Source organism: Myxocyprinus asiaticus, chromosome 40, assembly GCF_019703515.2.
Source record: "Myxocyprinus asiaticus isolate MX2 ecotype Aquarium Trade chromosome 40, UBuf_Myxa_2, whole genome shotgun sequence".
In the NCBI taxonomy this organism is placed as follows: Eukaryota; Metazoa; Chordata; class Actinopteri; order Cypriniformes; family Catostomidae; genus Myxocyprinus; species Myxocyprinus asiaticus.
In genome coordinates, this window is record NC_059383.1 from 3,056,989 (window position 1) to 3,073,293 (window position 16,305).

The 16,305-nt window shown below is 41.1% G+C and overlaps 1 protein-coding gene across 1 annotated transcript in view; it reads right to left on the reverse strand.

The window, feature by feature from the left end:
* The window catches only part of LOC127430651 (follistatin-related protein 4-like), a 376,155-nt gene that overhangs the window by 17,568 nt on the left and 342,282 nt on the right, over positions 1 to 16,305 (reverse strand). The window contains exons 8-9 of the mRNA XM_051680578.1: positions 11,410 to 11,530; positions 9,294 to 9,455 (exon numbers count right to left, since the gene is read on the reverse strand). Coding sequence (XP_051536538.1) covers positions 9,294 to 9,455; positions 11,410 to 11,530 — 283 coding nt within the window. The remainder of the gene's footprint in view (positions 1 to 9,293; positions 9,456 to 11,409; positions 11,531 to 16,305) is intronic.

Below are 16,305 nucleotides of genomic sequence, written 5' to 3' on the forward strand. Positions count from 1 at the left end.
GCCAATCTTGGACCTGCGAGTACTGAACCGGGCCTTTCACAGACTCCCGTTCAAGATGCTGACGCAAAGACGCATTCTAGCGAGCGTCCGGCATCAAGATTGGTTCGCGGCGGTAGACCCGAAGGATGCGTACTTTCACGTCTCGATCCTTCCTCGACACAGACCCTTCCTGCGGTTTGCGTTCGAGGGTCAGGCGTATCGGTACAAGTCCTCCCTTTTGGCCTGTCCCTGTCTCCTCGCATCTTTACGAAGATCGCAGAGGCTGCCCTTGCCCCGTTAAGGGAGGTGGACATTCGCATTCTCAACTATCTCGACGACTGGCTAATCCTAGCTCACTCTCGAGACGGGTTATGCGCACACAGGGACCTGGTGCTCTCACACCTCAGCCGACTAGGGCTTCGGGTCAGCTGGGAAAAGAGCAAGCTCCTCCCGGTTCAGAGCATCTCTTTTCTCGGTTTGGAGTTGGACTCAGTCTCCTTGACGGCGCACCTTACGAACGAGCGCGCCCAGTCGGTGCTGGCCTGTTTGAAGGCGTTCAAACAGAAAACAGCGGTTCCACTGAAACATTTTCAGAGGCTCCTGGGGCATATGGCGTCCTCGGCGGTGGCCACCCCGCTCGGGTTGATGCATATGAGGCCGCTTCAGCACTGGCTCCAGACTCGAGTCCCGAGACGGGCATGGCGCCACGGGACACACCGCGTGGCCATTACATCGGTCTGTCACCGTCTTTTCAGCCCTTGGACCGACCTCTCGTTTCCACGAGCAGGTGTTCCACTAGAACTGGTCTCCAGGCGCATCGTGGTCACGACAGACGCCTCCAAAATGGGCTGGGGCGCTGTTGGCAATGGGCACGCAGCCACCGGCCTCTAGACGGGTCCGCAGCTGCGTTGGCACATCAACTGCCTCGAGTTACTGGCAATTCTGCTCGCCCTGCGGAGGTTCCGGCCGTTGATCCAGGGCAAGCACGTGCTAGTTCGGACAGACAGCACAGCAGCGGTAGCATATGTCAACCGCCAAGGCGGTCTGCGCTCCCGCTGTATGTCATAACTCGCTCGCCGTCTCCTCCAACGGAGTTAGCAGCACCAAGTCGCTGCAAGCCACTCACATCCCGGGCAACCTCAACACTTCGGCGGACGTGCCGTAACAACAGGTTACCCTCAAGGGAGAGTGGAGACTCCACCTTCAGGTGGTCCAGCTGATTTGGAGTCGATTCAGTCAGGCACAGGTGCACCTGTTCGCCTCCCAAGAATCCTCCCACTGCCCGCTCTAGTACGCCCTCACCGAGGCCTTCCTCGGCATAGACGCGCTGGCACACAGCTGGTCCCCTGGCATTCGCAAATATGCGTTTTCCCCAGTGAGCCTGCTTGCACAGACCCTGTGCAAGGTCAGGGAGGACGAGGAGAAGGTCGTCCTGGTAAGCACCCTACTGGCCCGCCCAGACGTGGTGCTCGGACCTCACGCTCCTCGTGACAGCTCCCCCCGGGCAAATTCCCCTGAGAAAGGCCCTTCTTTCTCAGGGAAGGGGCACCATCCGGCACCCGCGCCCAGACCTCTGGAATCTCCATGTCTGGCCCCTGGACGGAACGCGGAAGACCTAAGCTGTCTCCCACCTGCAGTGGTAGACACGTTCACTCAGGCTAGGGCTCCCTCTACGAGGCACCTGTATGCCTTTAAGTGGTGTCTGTTCGCTAAGTGGTGTTCTTCCCATCAGGAAGACCCCCAGAGGTGCGCAGTCAGATCAGTGCTTTCCTTCCTGCAAGAGAGGTTGGAAGGGAGGCTGTCCCCTTCCACCTTGAAGGTGTACATTGCTGCCATAGCAGCACACCATGACGCAGTCGACGGTGAGTCCTTAGGGAAGCATGATCTGATCATCAGGTTCCTAAGAGGCGCCAGGAGGCTGAATCCCTCCAGGCCACGCCTTGTTCCCTCATCGGACCTCTGTAGTTTTTCAGGGTCTACAGAGAGCCCCCTTTGAGTTTTGCAGTCAGCCGGGCTTAAGGCACTCTCCTTGAAGACTGCCCTCCTGACTGTGCTCACTTCCATCAAGAGGGTAGGTGACCTGCAAGCGTTCTCTGTCAGCGAAACTTGCCTGGAGTTCGGTCCGGGCTATTCTCACGTGATCCTGAGACCCCCGACCGGGCTATGTGCCCAAGGTTCCCACCACTCCTTTTAGAGACCAGGTGGTGAACCTGCAAGCGCTGCCCCAGGAGGAGGCAGACCTAGCCCTGTCGTTGCTGTGTCCGGTGCTTGCTTTACGCATCTATTTGGATCGCACGCAGAGCTTTAGAATCTCTGAGCAGCTCTTTGTCTGCTTTGGTGCACAGCGGAAAGGAAGCGCTGTCTCCAAGCAGAGGATCGCCCACTGGCTCATTGACGCCATAACTATGGCATGTCTCGCCCAAAACATGCCGCCCCCGGTAGGGCTACGAGCCAATTCTACCCGTGGTGTAGCGGCTTCTTGGGCCCTGGCCAGAGGTGCCTCTCTAACAGACATTGCAGAGCAGCGGGCTGGGCAACACCCAACACCTTTGCAAGGTTCTACAACCTCCGGGTGGAACCGGTTTGGTCCCAGGTAGTGGCACGCAACACAAGCGGATAAGCCCAGGATAGCCGGCTGGGTGTATCGCTTGCACATAGCGCATTCCACCTCCTTTTGAGCTGAAGACGTGCGCTGTTAATTCCCAGTAGTGTTCACAAAAGTTGTTCCCTGGTTGACTTCCTCCGAGCCCTGTGGCAGTCGAGTTTACGGAGAGACTCGCTGCCGGCCCAGTACACGCGCTAACTAAGAGCCCGGTTCTGGGGTAGGTGCTCCGCATGTGGCAGTTCCCTGTAAGGCTAACCCCATGCGATCTATATCTTCCGCTAGTTCGTTTCCCTACTGGCAAACTGCGTCTTCCTTGGGCAGAGCCCCTCAGTCTCCATGTTGTAGTAACTCCTCCCCCATTGGGTAGGATCTACCTTGAAGGATCTCCACATGGTTGGAAAGACCATGTGATGTATTCTTCCACTTAAATATCCCCCCCTCTCTTGGGGCGAGGTGTGGTCTCCGCGGTGTCCTCCCCTTGGGAGGGACACCCCCCGACTAGACCTGGCGGCCCAGTCGGATAATCCCCCTTCTTTTTAGGGAGTGGAAAAAGAGAAGGGGAAAGAGGCCACGACTGGGTTAAGCCTGTCTCTATCTCTGGGTAGTCGACTTGTCCCCAAAAAGGGCCGTTCGACACTCATAACTGTGTTGGGGGAGGTTACGTGTCGACCTGGTGTGCTGGCTATGAGGCACACAGCAAGTCTGCCCACCACACACCACCAGTTCACGTAACACAGTTCAGCCTTGTGGCGTTTTGTATAGGGACCCCTAGTGTCACTACATCGACACCAACGTCGAGTGAGTGACAGATAGGGAACGTCATGGTTACTGGTGTAACCTCCGTTCCCTGATGGAGGGAACGAGACGTTGGTCCCTCCTGCCACAACGCTGAACTACCCGCTGAAATGGCCGGACCTTATATCGGCTCCTCAGCGTAAAACCTGAATGAGTGGTTGCATACCAGCTCCTTTTATACCCGTATGTTCGGGGGAGTGGCATGCAAATACCACTCGCCAATTTTCATTGGCCTTTTATCAAAGACCAGAGGTGTCTCGGGCTCCCAAGAGTGACCCCTAGTGTCACTACATCGACACCAACGTCTCGTTCCCTCCATCAGGGAACGGAGGTTACACCAGTAACCATGACGTTTTTGAACTCATTCAAAACAACAACGGGAGGCACTTCATTCATAGTGACTTGAACATGATTATTGTTACTATGTTACGTTAACATTATTGTCATAAAATGCCGTTTTTAAAATGTGGACCATGTTGTGGACCAGGATGCTCCCTAGTTGCCTAGAACTAACAGAAATTAAAGTGTTTAGATCCCCGAAAAAGCAACCACAAATGGAAGCATGAATCGCAGCAATGAAGCAAGATGGCTGGATATGTGCAGTACTAACAACTGTAACACGCATCTTATCTCTGGCAGGTGAACAACATTTTTGTCAACAAATAGTACATTTGAGAGGTAGATCTCTAAAATGGAACTATATAGATCCCTCCCATTATAATGAATTAAACTGCAATGACGAAGTCATATACATTTACAATTAAGCTGCTTTTCCATAATTGGGCCGAACGGTTCTGAGCATGGTACGGAGCGGTTACAGTAGCATTTCCACTTGAGCACAGTTCGGCATGGCATGATTATAAACCGTTCTCGGCCCAGAATTATCGGCACGGTTAGCTAACGTACTCAACCGTTCTTAACCGTGCTGGTGGAATGGGTTTAGTATGTGGCAACTCGTTTAGTGTATCTTCATGATTTTATTATGACTGTTTAACTATTATTGTAGCCTACATTTATTTTTCGGCATGCCTTTTTCATCAGTGAAGTAGATTACTAGCTCATTTAAACTCAAAATACATAAATATATTCTCATATACTATTTTCAAAAAAATATCCTTTTTAGCTAGTGTGGGAACTTTTAACTTTCTGCATGTTCATGTACAGTGGCATACACAAGCCCTCAGCAAATGATGGAAAACATCTCGCCATTTTTCTTTACTTTCCTTTTTTGCGACATGGTCTGTGTCTTTGCTGTTTGTTAGAAGAGTAAAACCAGGGAAAAAAGCAGTCCTAAAAACTGGAATATGCGATCATCCTCCATAGCATGCCGCACTCACTCCAATGTTTACCTCTCATGCTGTCGCCAACACACAGACCTGTGAAGTACATTCTCCTGATTTCACCGCACCACAGTGGAAAAAGAAACTGTAACCAAGCCAACTGGTGCGGATCGGCACGGAATGGTTTTGCGATGAAAATTGTTCAGCCCGATGGTGGAAAAGGGGCTTTAGTCATTTTGCAGACGCTTTTACCTAAAATGACTTTTTCACACAAAAGTCAACAATATTTCACACAAAAGTCAACAATATGTACAATATCGAACTGCAAAGTTCTCAAAGTAGCTGGAGTAGTATAGAAGCTAGCACAGAAGAAAGAGACAAGAAAATAATTGTACTATTTAAAAAATAAATTCTTACGTTGTCCACAGGTCACACAGACAGTTTCATTGATTATAATGGGAGCGATCCAATATTCCCGATCTTTCAGCTGAGGAAATAATTGTGAGCATCTAATACGATACAATTTAATTGCCTCTCTCACGTAGACGCTCAGTTAAACATTTGATGTTTTTTTGAAGAAAATATGTTAACTCAGAGCCTTATTTAAAGGATCCGGTAATGATACCAGAAATGCTTCAGGGTCAGTCAAATTCAAATTCCTTTGTTTTTGTTTACATCCTTGAAATGCTCTATATGTCACCATCACTGTGGGATGCTTTTCTCTCCTGTTTTCAGCAGCCTATTCAACAGCACAGCACAGTCCCACAGGCAGCAGACGGGCGAGAGAATGACACCCAGCTGCAGTCAGTTAGAGCTCATCATCACCCAGCATGTCGGCCCAGTCGTGTGGGGTGAGTAAAGAGTTTAGTTTCAATCGCAAAATCGTTCCAGTGCACTGAAACAGTTGCTCCCTAAAAGTTCCCAAAATGCACCGTACAAACCAGCGAGCATCATTGTTTACTATGTTCCCTTACTGGAAATGTTGTCATGTCTTCTGAAGCATTTTATGTCATTTGAAGATGAGCACAAGTTCTTTTTAAAAGAGATGTTGTTTGTAATGTCTTTCATCCATAATGACCATGAGAGGGAAACAATCTTTTAAATATTAGAGTTGTTAGAAGAAGGTTAAAAATACACTCCTTTATATTTTTATTTATTCTTTTATGTCACTTATCATTTATAATAATGCTATACGTTTAAATATCTACAATGAAAATGTATGACAGTGTCAATTATACAGCGGTGTTGTTGATTAATACAGCTGTGTTTTAATGCGCAAGCTCGTAATCATGTCGCTGGTGATTAACAGTCATGAGTGTCCAAATGCTCAGTGAATGAACACCCTTGCCAGTGCCTGAATTCATGTTAATGATATACTGATTCACAACATATAGGAAATTGATTGAAACACACCCTATTAGTATCTCTTTGGTGGGAGAAAGGTGCCTGAAGTTGTTCCTGGCAGGCTGCTCAGCCTTACAGGCTCCATATGGTTAGGATTAGGGATGGGGTGGGGATAGGGCATCTGCTGTCTGCCAGAACCAATTTCAGGCACCTTTGTTCAATGGGCTAGTTTCTCTCTTGCAGAGCACAACCAGAGTGGAATGCCTGGTTACACTGTGTAATCACCAACCCTCTCTCCTGCACATCAACAGCACCCATCAGATCCTTTCAGCATTTTCCATATGGCAAAACTACCAGCAGTGTCCATGAGCACTGCCACATCTATATCCATGTGCAGAATGCCTGAACTGAAACAAATTGTTTTCCATCACTGGGACAGAATAGATTGTTTCGTGAAGTATGCCTAAAGTGGCCTATATCGCCTTCTCATCACAATTGAGATTGATTTGTGAAATATGCCTGTACTAATATTGTAGCTCCAAGATGTACACCGTACTGTACCAAAAGCAAAATAATACAGAAGTTCTTTTAAAATATTATTAAGTGGTAATGATCAAGTGGTCCCAATTTATATTATATATGAATATATTACTCTATATCAGTGATGGCTGGTGCTTATCAAAAGTAGGGAAGCACAGACTATTGTCTTTGGTATGTGCAATGTTGCTCCCAAAAACTGCTGCTCAAATGGTGAAACTTTTAAACAAAATAATTAACAAAGCTCAAAACAAAATATCAGATGAGCTGAAATAAATATTACATCAGATTATAAATAACTGCATGTTTATCTCTTGACGCTTGCTTTTACATTTCACACGCTGTCAATCACATCCATCACAGTTTCTATTATTACACAAAGAGTGATATGTAATTTATCTAGATAATTTACACATATATTAAACTTGTCATTGCTACTTTTTTAAAGAAATTTTAGGGGAAGCAGTGCTTCGTGTGTAGTCTTCATTGGTGACTGAATTATACGTGAGAAAAGAAGACCATTTATTAGCATTCATTATAATTATTATCCAACTAAGGGGGTTACTTCATTCAACACTACCATCAGAATATTAAAAAAATTACATTGATTGATAAGCTTTATTTTTTATCATTCTTAATAATGTATTTATTTCCACCAAAAATTTCATAACACACCTCTATGAAACAGGAAACAAAACTGATTTTTATGATTTCTCAGTACGTAGAGCTTTTTCTCTCTACCGCTCAATGTTGATCCTGAGACAACGCACCTGCAGCCTACTGTTGCTATAGTAATGAACGCAGCTCCCACGCATCTTTAATTGACAAGCGGTAAAATCTGTGCTTTTATTTTAAATAGAGCGCAGCACTATGCAACAAATCATAATATGAATATGAATACAAATAAGATCATAAATTCAATTGTAAATATAAACATAATAATAATAATAATAATTTAAAAATAAACCATGACTTCTAGAAAGTTTAAAACAAATATCATACATTTTTGTTTCATAAAATAGCTACAACAGTGATTGTCATGGACAATTTCAGAGTTTGGACATGAACTTAATAACTACCTGCTGGTGGAATCTCTAAACTGCAAATGCTGAAACTGAGTTTGGACTTTGCACTGAAAACAGACCTGCTTTTAAAAGGTCTTAGTGCAATGACTTATTTCTCAGGAAAATAGCAAATTGTGCTTTGCGCAACTTCATTAACATAGCCTACAACACACCCACAGTTTGTGAGCATTAACCCACAGATAGCGCAAACACTCCAACAACCACTTGCACTTTGTGCTGGCATGAAAATTGCACTTAGAAATAGTGCTCTTATGAAAATTAGATAAGACGTTGCACATAGTGGTTGAACAGAGAAAATAGAGCCCATCAATGTTAGGGAGGATACATTTTATGATTCAACTGAACAGTGCAAATATAGCCTATTTATTGGAAAGTCTACAATTACTTTCAGATAATCTTATACTTCAGATGATAACTAGTATCTTTAGCCCTGTTGCATTCTAATAGTGACTGATGCTTGTCTTAACAAACTCCACATATGAACGTAAACTCAGACGTAAAGCTGACATTGTTGCTGAATGAGTTGCTGTGTGTGTGATATTTGAGGACATCTGCTCTGTGTGAGAGTTCTCAGATCTATCACTCACCTCTGATGCTCTCGAACTCAACACAAAACCCTGACTGAATGCTGTCTGTTTCACATACTCCTTTCATGTGCAGTGTCAAAGATAACAAACATGAAGTATACTTCTCTTTCCTCTCATTTTCTCTTCACCTTTATTTTCTCATCTCCTGCACGCTCCACTCTTTCTTTTGATCTTATTCTGTCTATCCTCGATATACAGATTTAATTCAAAAGAGAGCTTCCCACCTCTGGGCAAAAGTTGATTGCTTTATAGTTACAATTCAGCTAGAGTTCATTAACATATTTATTTCCATATTTCCATATCAGGTGCATTTATTTACTGCATCCGCTAAGGAGGTGACTGAATAGTGAACCATGATTTGGAAATGATTTGATTAGAATCTTACAGGTCAGGTCTGGAGCTGTGGCATTATGGTTATAGCACATACTCTAACACGTTAAGCGCTCGTGCTCATGTGGGTGACACAAGTTCAAGTCAGGCTTGTGTCATTTCTCAATCCTCTTCTCCCCCATGGAAATGATGAATCTTTGGGGATAATTTCTCATATCTACAGAAATGAGTCATTGAATATAAAGTCTTGTCTTTTCATACAGAACTTAAGCAGTACAAACATCTGATCCAAATCAAAGTCTATTACAGGGAGTAATGGCCTGCATTCAAGCAGTAAAGTGTTGTGTAATAAGAGGTCGCTCTGTAAACAATACTCCACTGCACTCCTGCTGCAAATGAAACTCTCTTAAAAAAGCCAATTTGGTTGGCAGCGGTTTTGCCATTTCATAAACTGTTTTTATTATCATCCTTGCAGGGAGTCACAAATTCAGTCCCAAAACACTAAAGACTTGAATAATTACTCAAGTTGCAGATTTAATTCACTGCTCCAACAGGTGGGTGTATGAATGAGATTTTTAAAGTAGTTTGTTGGTTTATTTGCCCCATCAAACAGCCCAAGATTAGAATGTGAATCAATCTATGAATCAATCTATGAATCCATCCATCCACTATCTATCTATCTGTCTGTCTGTCTGTCTGTCTATTCAGCTGTAAGATTCCTGTGATGAAGAGATGTGGAAGTGATTCATACCAAGAAGTGAGAGCTGTTTAGATCCATGTGGCTGCAGGTCCAGTCCGTTTTTTAGCCAGGTGAGTTTAGGGTTTGGAATACCATCTGCATGGCAGTGCAAACTGGCAGCTACACCAGGCTCCTGCGCCTGAGTCTCTGGATAGACCAGGATCACTGGAGGCACTACACACACACACACACACACACGCATGCACGCACGCACGCACGCACACACACACACACAGTAAGAGAGAGAGAGAGAGAGAGAGAGAGAGAGAGAGAGAGAGATTGGAACACACTGACATAAATAAAGAAAAGGATGAAAATGTATTTAACAAGTGATTAAATTCCAGAATAACTGCTTCATTGTGGATTTTCCTCTGGTAAGGTAGAGATTGTAAACAAACTGTAATTTAATGAGAGACATGGGATGAAAGCGAGAAGGTTTGAGGGGAAGTGGATATCAAGCAACAATAACATCCTGCTCAAGGTTTCTCGTTGAGCTGTATCATTTTTCAATTTGAGTGATTCTACTGACAAAACAAGCTCTCTAACCATCTCGCTCGTTGTCCCTGTTAATTGAAAATCCTTCCAGTCTTTTTTCTCACATACTGTATATAACACAGCAAATTAAACTGGATTGTTATCTTTGTTTCAAAACAGCATTTGTTGTGTCTTTATATCCTTTAATGAAGAGAAACTCCTTGTAATTAAACATTTTGACAAAAGGAAGAAAATTATTTTCCATAGCAACACAGTGTCTTAGGCATTGAAAACAAACACATGGCTTTTTTTCTGTAGAGGTAATTATAGACTGGACTAAAGGTTTTCAGTAGATTCGTAATAGGGCACAGATAATAGGGCACCAAGCTTTTACCTCTTGGTTTTCACAACCATCCCAAAAGTTAATCTATCAATATAACATTTAGGGATCTATTTGCGTGAGTGTGCAAAGCGCAAGTGGGTGCGAGTGTTTGCGCTTCTGTGGGTGTACGCACGCAAACTGTGGGTGCAAGTGTTTGCGCTATCTGTGGGTGTATGCACGTAAACTGTGGGTGTATTGTATGTTAATGAAGTGCCACAAAGCGCATTTTGCTATTTTCCTGAGAAATAGTTCGTTGCGCTAAGACGTTTGAAAACCACATCTTAACTTAGTGCAAAGTTTAAACTCAGTTCCTGCATTTGCAGTTTAGAGATTCCACCAGCTGGTGGTAATAAAGTTCAATAATGTCCAAACTCTGAAAATATAGTGGATGTCAAATTATGTCCCTGACGATCAGAGTTGAAGCCATCTTATGAAACAAAACTTTATGAGATTTGTGTAAAACTATCTATAGGTCATGGTTTATTTTTCAATTATTATTATTATGTTTATATTAAAAATTTTATTTATGATCTAATTTGCAGTATGATTTTTCCACCAGTTGTCATAGAGTGATTTTTAAGTCACTGCAACATGGGCCGGTGGAAGAAGTTGGAGTAAAATGTTTTTGAATTGGTATGATTTTTTGACAACTTTGTTATTTTAATTATATTTTCGTTTAGTTTGAAGTGTAATTTCAATTTAGAAATATTTTGTTTTATTTTTATCGTTTTTCAATAAATGAATTAAATTTTTCAAAATCGACCGGTATAAGTGAAGTGCGTGCCAATACGATCACTGTTAATACTAGCCATGATTTGTGTGTCGGTAGATGAAAATTATTAATAATACTTACAGCCTACATCCAAATTCTGATGACAATCTAATTTTCTATGCCTATAAAAGGAGCATATCACTGTCATACAAATATACCCGACAATCATCAAGGACGCAGTTAATGCACAAAAGAACGTAATTTTTTTATTCTTCTAATTCATTGCATACAGTCCATTTACACTACTAACTTCTAATGAATGCGCTGTCTTGGTTTATATCGCTGGTGCTTGAGGGAATGAACTATATAATAGGATGCAGACGGTGGAATAATAACTGGATAAAACCTCAGAAAGCCTTAATTTAGCCTTACTTGCTAAAAATCAGTTTCTCTATGGTAAAATGAATGGGATTTTTAGTTCCTAAACTGTTGTGCTCTATAGTAATTACAATAAAGTTCAATAAAGCATATTGTGAGATATGAAAGATTCTACTACTAACCATTCACCTGGAGCATGTGTGTCTGGTACAGCTCCTCATAGCCATATGCATGACAGCTGTAGTTGCCCATGTGAATTGTAGTCACCTTCGTAATGAAGAGAGAGCTGTCATCTCCAAAGTCCTAATTGAAAGAGAGAAAAGGACGGAGAATTAAAAAGCAGGAAGTCATTGGATGAGTAGACTATGCATCACTGGCGTCCCATGAGTGGGCAGGCACGGGGTTTGTTCCACACTGTCATTTTCTCTCAGGCTGATAAATGGTAAGGGTTAAAAATATAGCCAACATTAGCGTGATTAATGAAGCCAGTTGTGCTTTTGTGAAAACGCATCCTCTCATCAGGGGTTTTGGGCAGACTCGAGGGGGATTAAAACATTAAACTGTTTGTAGTTATATAAGGGTAAATGATTTAAGGACACGGATGCTAGCTCTTACACCCTAACACACCTGCAGCTTTATAGGGCACACTCTGAAAAGGGTTGAGCACCGCCGAGGGAACAAAACAGCAATTTGTTTGTTTAGGAGGTCGTCACTAATCCAGCGAGATGAATTATTAAGGTACATAAAAACTACGACTAAATTCTAGTTTTAGGATAAAGAGGGCATAACTGACTCTTTTTTTTTTTCAAGGGCAAAGATGCTGTTTAAAGCCAATGACAAATCCTAATTACTTTCTTTATTAAATAAAGATTATATGATTGATAATACCTCACCTCTGCCATAAGGCTGATATTGCATAAATGTTGCATAAAAAGCACTGATACTGACATGGTTTTTAATTACTGGAGCTTCACTGGCAAGAACTTTCCAATGAAATGTAATTCAGAATTTGTCAATCAACTTTTCAAATCAATTTTAATTGTATGGCAGATCAAGTCTTTCGATAGTGTTTAAATTATAGAACAGCACTGGTACTATTAAATTAACAAGGTATTCAAACAATTGCACATGCAACAAAAATAGACAGTTATAACTATGACTGTATCTGAGAAAAAAGCAACAACAGAAGTGAGTCAAGACATTACAGTAATTAATATAAACACAAAGCATACTGCAGCAAAATAATATAATACCACCTTTTATTCTCACTGTGAAAGTTTATTCTCACAGTGTTAGTTATTAATTAAGCTTTTGTGAACCTTTAACCAGAGGTGGGTAGAGTAGCCAAAAACTTTACTCAAGTAAAAGTATAATTACTTATAAATAATTACTCAAGTATAAGTAATAATGTTAGAAATTACTTAAGAGTAAGAAAGTATCCAATAAAAATAATATTCAGGTAGTGAGTAACTAGTTACTTTCACATATAACATAATGGATGTTTACTCCTATATTCCAGTACATGATACACATTTATGCATTACAGAATGATTAATAATAATAATAATAATAAAAACTATTATTAATATTATTTTTAATAATGGAAATGTTTATCATTCACCACCATGTTGTTCCAAACCCATGACTTCTTTCTTCCATGCATCAAATTAAAGGGATAGTTCACCAAAAAAAAATGTAAATGCTCTCATTTTCTCATGCCATTTCAGATGTGTATGACTTTCTTTCTTCTGCTGAACACGAATTAAGATTGTTAGAAGAATATCTCAGCTCTGTTGGTCCATACAATACAAGTGAATGGTGACCAGAACTTTGAAGCTCCAAAAAGCATATAGAGGCAGCATAAATGTAATTCATACGACTTTCAGAAGCAATATGATAGGTGTGAGTGAGAAAAATTATTTTATAATATATAAAGTCCTTTTTTACTATTAATTCTCCTCCCTGCCCAGTAGGTAGCGATATGCACAAGAATTGAATCAGCAAAAACACAAGAAGAAGAATGTGAAAGTGGAGATTTATTAGTAAAAAAGGATTTAAATATTGATCTGTTTCTCACCCACACTTATCATATCCCATCTGAAGACATAGATTGAACCAGTGACATTTGAATTCCTTTAATGCTGCCTTTATGTGCTTTCTGAGCTTCAAAGTTTTGGTACGCATTCACTTGCATTCTAGTATAAACTAAAAGAGCTGAGATATCCTTCTAAAAATCAGTGTTCAGCAGAAGAAGAAAATCACAAATCTGAGATGGCGTGAGGGTGAATAAATTTAAATTATTCCTTTAAAGAGATGTTAGACAGAATGCTAGCCTTAATCGTCATTTACTTTCACTGCATGTTTTTGTTTCCTCCATATTTTGAAAGGGAATGGTGACTGACACTGTCAATCCCTAACATTCTGTCTAACAACTTTTGGGTTCCACAGAATACAGAACATTTCACAGGGTTGGAAGAACATGAGGCCGGGGAAATAATGATATAAAATTAATTTAAGGCTGAACTATCACTTTAAGGACGGTTGTCAAGTTTGGATGAATCTGTCAATTAGAAGAGAAGTTTGGAAACCAGTTTTTAGTAATTATTACGGTGAAAAACATGAACAACGTCACACTGTCCCAAATTATATGTAAAGTTTAATTATACACTGCCTTCTGTCATTATTTCACAGCTTTTTACATCCTGCATGAATTTAGTTCAGTGTAGTTCCAGCATTTTCAGTGTCAAAAGAATTTCGGTAATTAGTTCTGTACACTAAGGGTAAATTGCATCTTATCTCTGTGTTTGGAAATGCTCACAAGCGCGATAAGCAGGGCAAAACATTTGCACTTAACGAGGATTTATACAGTAGACACTGATATGTTGCAGCACTGATATAAAAATGTAAACTTAGAAACTGAGGTCATGAGAGCCCACAGTTACAGATTCACGCTGAAAATGAATGAGGATCTCCATGACACTGACAAGCTCACATTATCACAATTTTTAAAACTTACCTCACCGTATTTTCTTAAGTTGGACCTGCAATTTTAATCTTGAAATATGTCCTTGTCTTGGTGTAAAATGAAGGCATTGTGTGGAGTGAAGACATTTATGTTCGCACACTTGCTTTTGTAGTGTTGAATGCGACTCGAGTGACAGCGTGCAGTTGTGAAGTTCCGCTGTCGTAAGAGTCCCATTCAAAAATCTCAGTAAATCACACATTTATTAAAACGTATTAAATTAAAACCAGTAATGTAACGACAAGAATGCTACACATTGTAATGAAGTAAAAGTAAATTGTTTTCATCAGAAATTTACATGCGTAAGCGTGAAAAGTACCGGATGTACATTTGTAATGGAATAAATGTAGCACGTTACCACCCACCTCTGCCTTTAACAAAGGGAACAAACTGTAACAGATTTTATCACAGGTAAGGGATGTTTTCTTAACACAAGACATGAAGTGGTGTACCTAAAATACACTTTACCATGGTAAAAATCACTGTAATGCAAAGCTTAAGTTGTATTAGTACTGCTTTCATAAAATGGCAGCAACAGCTATACAATAAAGACAATGAATAATTTGTGATTTTTTATTAAAAACTTACATTTATGTACAAGAATGACTGTAATAAACAATTCTTCCACCAAAAAATATAGCTCATTAGCCTACATATAAGCTGTTTACAGTTGTCAAGCAACAAAACAAGTTTGCATATTAATGTACAATAGAATGTGTGTTTACAAGAGCTTTGATTGCGGCTCATCCATTCAGAATTTCACGTCTGAACTCTTTTAGTAACTACCTAGATGACCCCTCTTTAAATGGCAATAATCTCAGCTAACTGCTTTCTGTAGCTGTTGATCAGACCTGCACAGCACTGAAGAGGTATTTTAGCACGTTCTCTTTCACAAAAGATCACACAACACTATTTCAGTCAAATTGAGGTCAGGACTCTTAACTGGCCCTTCTAAAAGTCAGTGCTTCTTCTATTCAAACCCCTCAACAGTTAATTTCCTCCTGTAATTTCCTCCTGTGTTTTGTCATTGTTGTGTTGGAAGGCCCAACCTTTTAGATCACACACAGCCTTGACATTCTGCTTTAGAAGATCCCCATACTGCTTCAAATTCATTGGTTGCTCAATGTGGCAAATGTGCCCAGAACCTCCAAGCCGACTTGCACCACCTTAACTTCTCCAAACATAATACTGTTTATATTGATGTGTTTGAAAAATAATTTGTAAATAAAGATTTGACACTATAAAATGTTGTATGTTAATTTAGCACAGTGTTCAAGATTTGGCACAATAAACAATATAGCAACAGCTAAGGCGTGAAACACCTGCTCACTTAACAATTGTGTTTATCCAGGGTGATCTAATTGAAATTCATAGATATTTGTTTGAAAAGTTTACATGTACATTTTTGTATGTTTAAACAGACATTGAAACTTATTAACATATTCACAACACCTAAAATGTAAGCGCTTTTACACATGTACATCTTTAGAGACGTACAAATCTTTATGAATCCTCTGACGACTGGACGGAACTGAAATCTCTGAAACTGTTACAAGGTTACCGCTGCAGGTGAACGAGTTCAATTCTCAAACACAATCTCAACAGGTTCTCACTCCCAAGGCGTCAAATACTGCCACTTGGGCAAGATCCCTGCACATCACTAGGTAGATGCTAAAAGCACCCTCTAGTGTCGGTATTGTGACGTGGCCAGTAATGAAAAACGTTTTCCATTTATAGACTGACGCGAAAACTATATGTTGGGGTATGATTTTCAATTTGATCTAAGCAACAAGCTTGCAAGGGAGTTGTTTTCTTTACACTTTCTGCTATTCTGCTCTGCTGACATGTTTTGTTCTGGGTGTATTCCAAGTCTTCCAAAGCCATACAATTGCTTTGTGTGATGAATAAACCCAAAATTTGAGTCTTTATTCAGTGAACTCAAATTCTGTACTCATTTAAACATTCACAAATTGCCGCCTGGACAATTTTACAACACAAAAATTGTTAGGATGCAAATTTGACGTTAGTGATGTCAAATGCCATTGGCTCTCAAGTG